Here is a 10910-nt window from a genome sequence, read left to right as displayed (position 1 = left end):
GTAAACATACTGAGCAGCTTGGGTGCACATGCAAGTGCTGCACTGGTAAGCTAAGTGTTCAACTGCTCAACACTTCAAAGTGTGCAACTGCAAGTTTAATACGTGCAAGTGTGCAACTCGGTAGGTGTGCACTTGCAAGTGAGCAACTCCTCGGTTGACCACTCCCTACACAGTAAGCTTCCAATCTAAGGAAGTGCTCAACTGAGGAGTTGCACACTTGCAAGTGCACACCTACCCAGTTTAACACTTGCAAGTGTACGACTACGGAGTTGCACACTTGCAAGTGCACACCTACCCAGTTTAACACTTGCAAGTGTACGACTACGGAGTTGCACACTTGCAAGTATTCACCTTGCAGTTGCACACTTACAAGTGTTGAGCAGTTGAACACTTAGCTTATCAGTGTGACATTACCGAGCAATTGCACACTTCAACACGTCGGGATGGAAATTTGAATACTAAAAAGTGTTAAACAGTAGAGATAAACACTCAGAAGTATTGTTAAGCATGAGCGTAGACCAGGCCTTGAAGCTTTGGACACTATAAAGTGTTCCAATTTACTCTTGAACACTTTAAATTATAAAATTTTTAGGTCCAACACCTTAGAGTGTGCATGTGCACCGTAGAATTGAACACGACCATGTGCATGCCAGTTGTACACTTGTGTTTTCAGTGTAATTTGTATGTACCATCACAGCAGACGAGATGTGTTTAAAAAATTAGCGAAACTGACAAAAATTTGTCCCATACAAAGCGACAATTTTCTTTATGGATCACCATCTGTATGTAACCCCTCAACACATGCTGTGGGGAGAAAATTGGGTACCGAGTTGGGTGTACATTTTTGTCAGATTTGGATTTTTCAGCAAGCCCTTAGCCTGTTTCATTCTGCCTCCCCCCTCTCTATCTTCTCCGCTACGCCCTGCAGTTAAAAGCAACCGCGACGCACACCAGCAGTCAGTCGCACGGCATCAACATGGCGGGCGCTGTCCGGCTGGCCGCCGCCTGCCTCCTCGCCCTCCTGGTCGGCACTCGCACCAGCGCCCTCAAGCTGCGTAAGTTGCAAAGTGAAGAAGCGCACCCTTGAGAAAACAGTAGTTTACCCTTCTGTAGTTAATAGAGCTTTCGGATGAATAGAAAACAACACAGAAAGACGAAATCTGAAACAGATCATCTACTTACCTCAAGGACGCACATTATGTCTATAACCACAGAAAGACGGTTAAGAACTTGCCCGGGTCAATGAAATTGGCCTAAAATATTAATGTTTTGCAAAGGTGATAAAAAAATCTTTACTTTTTTGGTGAATTGAATAGTGCTATACTCAGTTTTAATCCCGTCATACGTCTATCTCTCTGCCACTAACCAATGCTGGTTTTGTGACCTCTGCACTCTAAATGGCAAAGGCATTGCACTGCAAGATGCGTCTGTGTGGACATCTTGCAAGATGCAAATTCTAAGTAGTAACAAATTTGTATCTCCTGCAGGTAAAATTTTTATTTTATTGAATTGAAGATAAAACTGGACAAATTTTGGAAAGTTGCACACAGTTTCCAATTTAGGCACAAAATTGCATCCTTTCTGGATTTGCACAAAAACATTGCTTTATTGGGTCTAAAATTGTCCCTCTATTTTTAGAGTGTACTATTTATAGTGTCTACTAGTAGTAGAGAAGGTTTTCTATTTTACTGTAAAGTAAAAGAAGTATGGAATTTTTACAGTCAACGTGCAATAGGTTCTATAAGAGAACTTCTCTTTTGTTCGAATTAATGAATTATATCTCAAATTAGAAATAGTTTTTTTTACGCCGTTGTTCTGCACTCCCCTCTGAAAAGTATAATCACAGTTTCCCCCCACCTGGTGACAGCAGTCACCTTTCATTACCTCGTTACAAACACGCGTGCAGGACACTCGCTGCAAAAAATTGGCTTTGTTCCTGTTAAAAATAAATTAACGACACTCAACTGAAGGTGTCTTCCCTCGCCTCCGTGCGTTTAGATTCCCAAACATTTCGGACTTGGTTCGCCACGCTACCGCGCGTGAGGCACGGAGGCCACAGGAGTTGCCTACCCGCCTACTCGCAGGCGGGTAATAGGAGGTCGAGCACCTAGCACACACGCGATTGTCATGGGGACGCAGACATTGTTGTGCTTTTATACCTCTGATACTCTTCCAGCGCCCTACATCACTGCCTGCAAGGGGGACGACCCGAAGCTCAACGAGTGCGCCGTCAAAGCCGGCAGGGCAGCCATCCCCCACTTCATTAACGGTACGCGGCGCCCACTCAAATGTGTGAATGTAGCACACTTGTAGGTGTGTGAATGAATATTTGTACAATTATAGGTGCGTGAATGCCCATCTGTACAGTTGTACGTGCGTGAATGCCCATTCGTACAATTGTAGGTGTAGGACCATTTGTACAGTTGTACGTGTGAGAAAGACTATTTGTTTGTACACTTCAGGGAGTTAAAGTGGGAATTTTCATTTGAAATGATACCTGAGCAGCGGCCCTGCTTAGCTGGAGCCGATAGGGCGCAGCACGCTCTGACTCCACTATGAAAAATAAACCAGCCAGGTGCGCCTATATGACAGACCATACACGTTTGATACCGACAGTAGCTCTAATCAAATCCCATTTCAAGAGATAACATGACTTCACTGATAAACCAAATGTTCAACTGCTCAACACTTCGAAGTGTGCAACCGCAAGTTCAATACTTGCAAGTGTCGAATTTAGTTGTAGTACACTTGCAAGTGTTCAACTCGGTATTTGTGCACTTGTAAGTGTGCAACTCCTCTGTTGAACACTTCCCTCACAGTAAGCACCCGATCTAGTGAAGTGTACAACAGGAGAGTTGAACACTTAAAAGTGCACAAATACCGAGTTGAACACTTGCAAGTGTACTACTACTGAATTGAACACTTGCAAGTATTGAACTTGTGGTTCCACACTTGCAAGTGTTGAGCAGTTGTACACTTAGTTTATCAGTGTTGTTATAATTGCAAAATCTAACATAAACCACTGTTTTGAGCGCACGATTTCTCATAGTGGATTCGGAGCGTCTGCACTCTATCGGCTGGAGCTGGAAGCAGCGCCGCTGCTCAGACCTAATTCGCACACTTGTGCCTCCATGAGTACGAATGTCGTGCACACACATACAAGTGTAGTAAGACATTCACACGATTAGGTTTCTAGTGTTGGTGCGTGTCGTAACACTATACTACTTCAAATATGCGCGCTAGTTCTGATCCCTTGCATCTGTTTTACCACTGTCTTATTATTGTTTTCCTTCTGCTCTCAAACCCTGTGGCGGTCAGTCTTGGCCCAACTCTTATATGGAGTGTTACGTGGAGCAGCTTAATAAACTACATTGGAGCACATGTGCCCCTTCATTTCGCCTTCTTCAACACAGAACTAGCGCGCATATTTGAAGTGTACACTGTTACGACAGTGTGTACTACATACTGATCTCGAAAGTCAAGATTATTCTGATGTTGAGGTCAAATCAAATTGACTTCATTAGTGGGCTTAATGAAAAGAATTGTGCTACTCACACCGGATAAACGGAAAAAATCTCAATCAAGAATCGATCTTCTAAGCTGATAATACCAATTTTTAAAGAAGACTATGTTCTTATTTTTTTTCATTAGCTGCTATTTGTTTGGTTGCTTGCAATCTTGCTATTCGGAGGGCCTAGTGGCGTAGAGAGGAGGACATGAACGGAGGCAGGGCAAGGCGACTGGCGGCGGCGGCGCCGGTGGCGGCCCAGTATTGTTGGGCAGGGAAGGGGCCCATCCCAAGCATTAGTGTTAGGCAGGGCAAGGAGGGGACCTGGTGCGACACTCAGCCAGCCAGCCGGTCACTCGGACATCGCTCCCCCAGTGCACAAAAAGGTGATTTCTGCTTTTGCTCTTAGTTCTGTCTCCTGCTTATCTAGAGTTGAAGTTAGCTGACGCCTTAAAGTTGCTTATGTATTCTCTATAGTCAGTGAAAGTATTTAAGGTATGATCTGCTATTAACCCAGAGTCACTAGAGGGCGGCGGAAAGAGGAAATATATTAAACGAAAATGAAAACTCTAACTAACCCCAGCCCCGCATCAATGCCAGTACTTTCTAGGTTCAACTCCCCGCCCCTCTGATATTAATCGGAATTTTCTACAAAACGCATGACTTGCCCACGTCTTGCACACGCAGGTGACCGCAAGTACAAGATCCCGGTGCTCAACCCTCTGACCGTGTACGACTTCAGGGTGTCGCAGGGCACCCGGTCTGTCGGACTACAAATTCACATGCAGGAAGCCAGCATCTTTGGACTGCCAGACATGCACTTCGATGCAGCCAGGTTGGGGACGTTTTTGACGATTTATGATATTCGATATTATGATTATGTCGGTGATATGACCCGTATCTGAGCCAAGATGTAGCATAATGTAAAGGAGGTAGTCTTTTTAATGTACGTTCAAATGAGGAGGGACAATTTTTGTACCTAAGTTATTAGATGTGTCTTTATGCACACCTTTACAAGTTGTACCTGGGCTAGGGAACAAAATGCATTGTTTTGGATGTCACAAAGAAAAAAAATTGTATTTGATTCAGAGGGGGACAAAGACACATCTAGCTAACCTACAAAAATTGTTCCTCAATATTTAGTGTGCACCAATGCGTTAGAAGAGTATATACAGGTATCAATTCTGTCCATGTACAAAAATTGTCCCTGCCTATTTAGTGTGTAGTCACAGGCGTTGGTCGTGAGCTCCAATGAGCGTGGCGAAAGCGTGAGTTCTTAAAAATATATAATTGTGCAATCGTATAAAGTGCGAATAATATAGCATGCGCGGTGACGTGTGGGCCGAGGGTTGACACTCTAAAAATAAAGTTGTTGCGATTTTCTTCCGATAGAACGGTCCTTAACCTGTTTGTCTGCTCTGTCAATTCAAATGTGGACATTGTATACTTTAAATAAAGTCTACATGGCATGTATGTTTTAAATAATGTGTACATACCCATGTACACATTTCACTGGTAATTGTGCCAACGAACGTATGTCCAAAAAAATCGAGTCGATTGAATTTCGGTCTATTTTCAGAATATATAGTTTTTGTGTCAAAATACCTTTCAATAAAAAAGCTGATTTTTTTGGACATACGTTCATTGACACGATTACCAGTGATTTATAAATGTGTACATGCCCGTGTACACATCCTTTAAAGTGTACATACAACCGTTAGTATACATGCCATGTACACTTTGAAAGATGTGCACATGGGTATGTACACATTATTTAAAGCATACATGTCATGTACACTTTATGTAAAGTGTACAATGTACACATTTGGATTGACAGAGTGGGTTGTGGCTGCATGCGTGTCATTAATTATTATGGGAGCAACAATGTTGTCAACATTCGCCGGCTTCACGGATATCATACATTAACTGTCGCCACCGGACGAGCCGAACATAAGAGCGCGCTAGCAGCAAGTTGTTATAATTGACATCGAGATTTTTTTTTCGGATGACTGTTCATTACACATTGGCTGTATTAGGTCTGCGAATCGACTTTAAGCCAAAATAGCTCTTTTTGTTGTATTTCAACAGCTGGGTCATCTTAAAAATGCCCATTTCCACCAACTATTTCTAACAGTGAACTGTGTTGGCTGTTTGGTAACGAGGCGTGAGACACCACCTGAAGAGTGGTGCCATCGTAAGGCACGATCACAAACTACAACAATCTATGTTATGTAGGGTTGACCTGAAGAAGCGACACATCGAGTGGGACTTCACGGCTGCCAACATCGAGATCCTCGGCGAATACAACATTACTGGACGCGTTCTACTGCTGCCGCTGGTGGGGCACGGGCCGGCCAACATCACCCTTAGTGAGTAGTAGACTGGAGCTGGTACACTCTACATGGGGAGGTACTAGAAACAAATCATTTATTTTGTCTGTATACGCGACATGAAATTCGCATCGAATTTAGATATGCACAAGGGCATATCTTATGGTGAGTACATGTGGAGTGTAAAGAATAATAATTGTATAATCTTTGGTGCTGTGGCTTTCAGGGGACTGCACCTTCAACTATACCTTCGACTACACTGTCGAGAGGCGTGCGGACGGCGTCGAGTACATGGCCCTGCACAACGATCGACTCACTTTCGACACCAAGAGGGTATTCATCAGGCTGGCCAACCTGTTCAACGGAGACAGGCTGCTTGGTCAGTATAACTGGGGCGGGAGGCGCTGCGCACTTCACGCTCGGGTGGCTCCTCTTCCTCGTACCTCCGGCATTGGTCTCGTGCCACCGCGGCGCACCGCCCCCAAGGACGCCACCTCTCCCGAGCCCCTCTCGCATGTCCTCACATACAAGTCGCCAAATTGGCGAGGTACAGAGCGATCATTACTATCGTTACTGTGCAGTTCGACAACTCCGCGAAGTCTAGTTGACCGGCCCGTGACGCCGTGACGGGATGGCAGGCCTCGCGTTGTTTAAATAGGTAGATGGCCGGGCTAGTCGCGAGGACTACGCGCAACAGCATAGCTCATGGCGCCGGCACAGCTGCAAGACAGGCTGCAGTCCAACTCCACCGACGGAGGCGAGGTGGTCGACGGCGTGGTCGGAGAGCTCACCGGGCTCCTCCATGCGATGGTGGATGATCTGAGTGAGTGGAGTGGAGGTCGCGACCGTCAGGAAGGAAGCGCCAAAGGTCGAGACACAGTCCGCCCACTGTAGAGGGCCCTATCGCCGACAGATCCTGAGAGTATATCGTGCACTTGTTGTAAACCGGGGGAAGTCGACGTTAATTTCCTAATTATGTCTCTTTAGCACAAATACCAGCCCAGTACGCCCCCTCCTCCGCCCCTTATTGCCAGACTGCATAAGCATCTTCAGTTATTGTTGTTGCAGCAAGGGTTTAAAATTTTACCGGCAAGGTGGGGGCGGTGCGGTGATTTAGCCGGTTGCACAGAATCTTCTTGGGTAGCATGGCGTTGACATAAATCGTAATTTGTTTTGCGGGTTTTTGTCGTTTTGTACACTGCAGGCGAGAACATGAATCACTTTCTCAACGAAAACTGGAAGGAGGTGACCCGTGAGGTGGGGCCGACGATCGCCGACGCCATTTCCGAGATGTTCCGCCAGATCCTGACGCAGATTTCGGACCTAGTGCCTTGGAAGTACGTGTACCCGTCGTAGAGGTTGCAGCGGCAACTGGACCGGGTCCGACCCGACACTCATCAAAGGCTGTGCTTTGTTCTGCGAAAATTTTCTTGTCTGACAAAAGATATATCAATTGGATATTTTAATTTTGTTATTTTTTGCTTACATACATCTATTGTTACCAAAAAGCAGTTTCACATTTCGCACGGTTTATCCCATGCAGTAAACTTGAACACATTGAAAAATTTATAACACGACCAGTATCGCACCACGCATAGAATACGGCTCAGAAAACATACAACATGCGTACCAGTGTCACAATGATAACGCATTTAATTTGTATCACTACTCTGCCTAGGTTTCGACTCACTTTGATATCAATGAGATATTGACTCGATATCATTTCAACAGTAATTTCGATCTTGCATTGATGATTTTGCTGTCGAACAATTCAATGATCTTTTGTCTTCCGTATGACGTATACAAGAATAGAAGAGTGAAATATTTACTAGCACAAATATGAATGAATTTTCAATTTTCCTATAAAAATATTGGTCAATAGTGGGAAAACGTCCAAGTTCTAGATCACAGTGAGCATAAGGCTAGGCCTTACTGGTTACCCGTTACCCATAGAAAGCCCTGGGGTGTAGTGAACGAAACTGTAAAGCCAGGCTCTAGATACAAAAAAGATATTCTGAAAACTGAAAACACACACTTGCAGATGTGAGAATTTCAATTCACTCGTACATGAAAAGGTGTCAATTACCTCAAGGAATGTCGCATACCCGTACCTGTAATGCGAATGCGTACAAATAAAAATTCACACGCCTACACTTGTGTGACATTTACACACCCAAAAGTGAACATCAGTCACACACTTGGGTTTCCCGTGTTTTCCTGTGTAGACTTATTTCTAAAATTACAGTTTTTTATTCTTTTATTTAATACTGTTTAAAAAAATAAGATTAGACTTATTCTACTTCGATTTACATATAACAAGCATGACTATTTAATAACTACTTAATATTGAATACTACATCGTACGGCACAGCATCACAAATGTTCTTTAGAACAAGCTTGAATACTTCTCCGATTGCGTCTGCGACACCTGGTCCGAACTCTTTGGAAACTTCTCTCCAGTTCTCATTGATGAAATTATTCATGTTTTCTCCTAAAAGAGAAAAGAGGAAAGCGATGTTTTTAAACAAGGTGGTAAAGATGGATTCAGAGTTCACAAGATGCGAGCGTGATTTTCACGCCGCTAGCGTGAAAAGAGTTAACTCTTTTGTTTTTGTTTTGGTTAGTTGTTTTGGTTAGCAGTTGACTTTATGCGACAGCCAATAACAGGTCGCCGTGGGGCTCTGCCATTATTTTCAGCTGAATCAGCTTTGGAGCTAGCGTGATTTTTCACGCTTCCGGCGTGATGTTCACGCTAGCGTCTGCTAGCAGCGTGATTTTCACGCCTCCGGCGTGATTTTCACGCAGGCGTCTGCTAGCAGCGTGATTTTCACGCAAGTTCGAAAGTGCACATTCTCGAATATCTCCCAAGTGCCCCTTCGAACTTGCGTGAAAATCACGCTGCTCGCAGACGCTTGCGTGAAAATCACGCTAGTTCCGAAGCTGATTCAGCTGAAAATAATGGCATAGCCCCACGCCGGCCTGTTATTAGCTGTTGCATAAAGTCAACTGCTAACCAAAACAACTCTTTTCACGCTAGCGGCGTGAAAATCACGCTCGCATCTTGTGAACTCTGAATCCACCTTAAGACAGCTGCCCCCTAAAAACTTAATGAAATGTTTTGTTTAGTAGTACAGGAAACAAAAATACAAAAAACAACATATTTATGATACCAGCCCTAGCGTTCCCAGCATTTGCTCTTGGAACTTACTACACTGGCGTTCAAAGACACAAAATTTTGGCGGGTAAAGACGTCATTATTTAGCGTCTTTTGCGAAAGAACGCAAAATTTTAGCGTCATTATATGCCCAGTTTTAGTGTTCCTCGAGAGAACGCGAAGTTTTGGCGTTCAAAGACGCTAATATTCGGCGCTCTTTCAGGGAACACCAAAAATTTTGTGTCAATAGACACCACTCGGTTTTTAGTGCAAGTGTAGTACAGTCGAACTGTTTAAAGTGCAATACAAGTAAGCGTAGTACGACACATCACACTTCCAAGTGTAGTACCACGCCGCTCTTTTAAGCGCGCTTTTATATAATTTGGCAGAGTTTTCACTGTGATTCACAAGAAAGTATTGCACTTATAACTGTTGGACTGGATCTCATTTGAGTTTCCAGAGTGCCTGTTCTTTAATGTGCGTACAAATACAAATGCGCACTGAAGGTATGCACTGATATCTAAAGTGTGCAACTGACACACACTTTAAAGTGTTTAACACCGTGTTGCATACTTCTATGTGTGCAACACGAGTTTTGAATAGTTGGAAGTGTTCAACAGGTGTGCTGCACACTTTTAAATGTTCAACCTGACCGTCGAGCCCTCGGTCGAGCCTATAGCTCAACGCTCAAGTTGAACACTTAAAAGTGTGCAACACACCTGTTGAACACTTCCAACTATTCAAAACTCGTGTTGCACACTAGAAGTATGCCACACGGTGTTAAACACTTTAATGTGTGAGTCAGTTGCACACTTTATATATCAGTGTGACTCATTGGAGGCGTGTATGAAAAGGGGTGCATTATGCGTAACGTTATGTGTAACCTTTAAGCGCATGTGTACCATATACAAATGTGTACTTTGTACGCTTGAGAAATGAAATGTACATGGGTATGTACACATTAAAGCATAAATGCCGCCATGTACACTTTTTTAAGTGTACAATGTACATATTTGGATTGACAGAATAGTGCAAATAATGTGCATTTACTGCAATATGCCTGCGATTATACGCTCGGCGATAATTTGGCATTATGGTGACATTTTTTCAATCATCTCTGTTCCAGAGGCGGTCACCTTGGGCATTCTTTTTTTTTTTTTTTCACTCGAACAAAGTACTTAAAAGAGTGTTTTTACATACCGAGAAGGCGATCCCCGTTGAAGAGGTTGTCGAATCTCACCGCCATGTGACCCAGGCTATTGAGGGTCATCTTGCTATTGATGATGTCGATGTACTCTCGCCCACTCGACCTCTTCTTCAAGGGCCAGTCGTATTCATAACTGATATTCATGTCCTCTGCAAAGCACGGGGCAGTAGATTAGCAGTGAAGAGGGAATTTCACATGTCCGTAGCCCGATTAACCCCATGGAGCAAAACGCACACTGCAAATCCAACGGTGTACTTCTTGCAAACTAACTTTTCCTTGCATGTACAAAGTACACTCTTTGTTTTGCAGTGCATTACATCCGTTTTGTCCACAAAAAGGTTTAAAATTTGTGATGCGTTGCTGTACGCGCATTCAATGGGCCACCAACGCTAGTGGTACGCACTGAGTGTGATGTTGGAGGGCCCCGTGCCTGTGACGGGCAGTAGGAGTACCCGCCCAGAAGCCGTGTAAGTCCCGGCGATGGTGATAGTCGGTGCGAAGAAAGTGAGCTTCGTGTGCTTGCTGGTCACATTCATGCTGGAAGAGAAAAATCTGCGGTGAGCATGTATCCCGGGGCACGACTGCCATTGGCCGGTGTGTTGGCGGGGGAATGACCGCCTCACCGGTCGCCCTCGGGACCGGCGCCCAGCCAGGTCACTGCCCTCCTCTCCCCCCTTCTCCTCCTCCTCGTCCCTCCCCCTCCTCTCACCC

The 10910-nt window shown here is 44.4% G+C and overlaps 2 protein-coding genes across 2 annotated transcripts in view; one reads left to right on the top strand and one right to left on the bottom strand.

Moving 5' to 3' along the window:
• The first annotated feature begins 909 nt into the window (after positions 1–909).
• LOC113215636 (protein takeout-like) lies at positions 910–7304 on the top strand. Its single transcript, XM_052267107.1, has 6 exons — positions 910–1055; positions 2177–2269; positions 4196–4343; positions 5744–5877; positions 6065–6217; positions 7043–7304. The coding sequence occupies exons 1-6, from the start codon at positions 977–979 to the stop codon at positions 7192–7194; spliced, it is 759 nt and encodes a 252-aa protein (XP_052123067.1). The 5' UTR covers positions 910–976; the 3' UTR covers positions 7195–7304.
• LOC113215633 (protein takeout-like) overlaps positions 7286–10910 on the bottom strand; it is a gene marked incomplete in the record, with an annotated part of 7048 nt that continues 3423 nt past the window's right edge. The window contains 3 exon segments of the mRNA XM_052267108.1: positions 7286–8329; positions 10193–10348; positions 10603–10736. Of these exon segments, the coding sequence (XP_052123068.1) occupies positions 8175–8329; positions 10193–10348; positions 10603–10736 (445 nt within the window).

Source organism: Frankliniella occidentalis, unplaced genomic scaffold (genome assembly GCF_000697945.3).
Source record: "Frankliniella occidentalis isolate FOCC.00 unplaced genomic scaffold, Focc_3.1 Scaffold46, whole genome shotgun sequence".
NCBI classification, from domain to species: Eukaryota; Metazoa; Arthropoda; class Insecta; order Thysanoptera; family Thripidae; genus Frankliniella; species Frankliniella occidentalis.
This window is presented reverse-complemented; position numbering and strand designations above follow the sequence as displayed.

Excerpts from the sequence above, each read along its gene's own strand:
- LOC113215636 (XM_052267107.1), top strand. The coding sequence starts at position 977 with ATGGCGGGCGCTGTCCGGCTGGCCGCCGCCTGCCTCCTCGCCCTCCTG. Across the intron at positions 4,344-5,743 it reads ATGCACTTCGATGCAGCCAG|GGTTGACCTGAAGAAGCGAC; the intron begins GTTGGGGACGTT and ends TATGTTATGTAG. Across the intron at positions 5,878-6,064 it reads GCCGGCCAACATCACCCTTA|GGGACTGCACCTTCAACTAT; the intron begins GTGAGTAGTAGA and ends TGTGGCTTTCAG.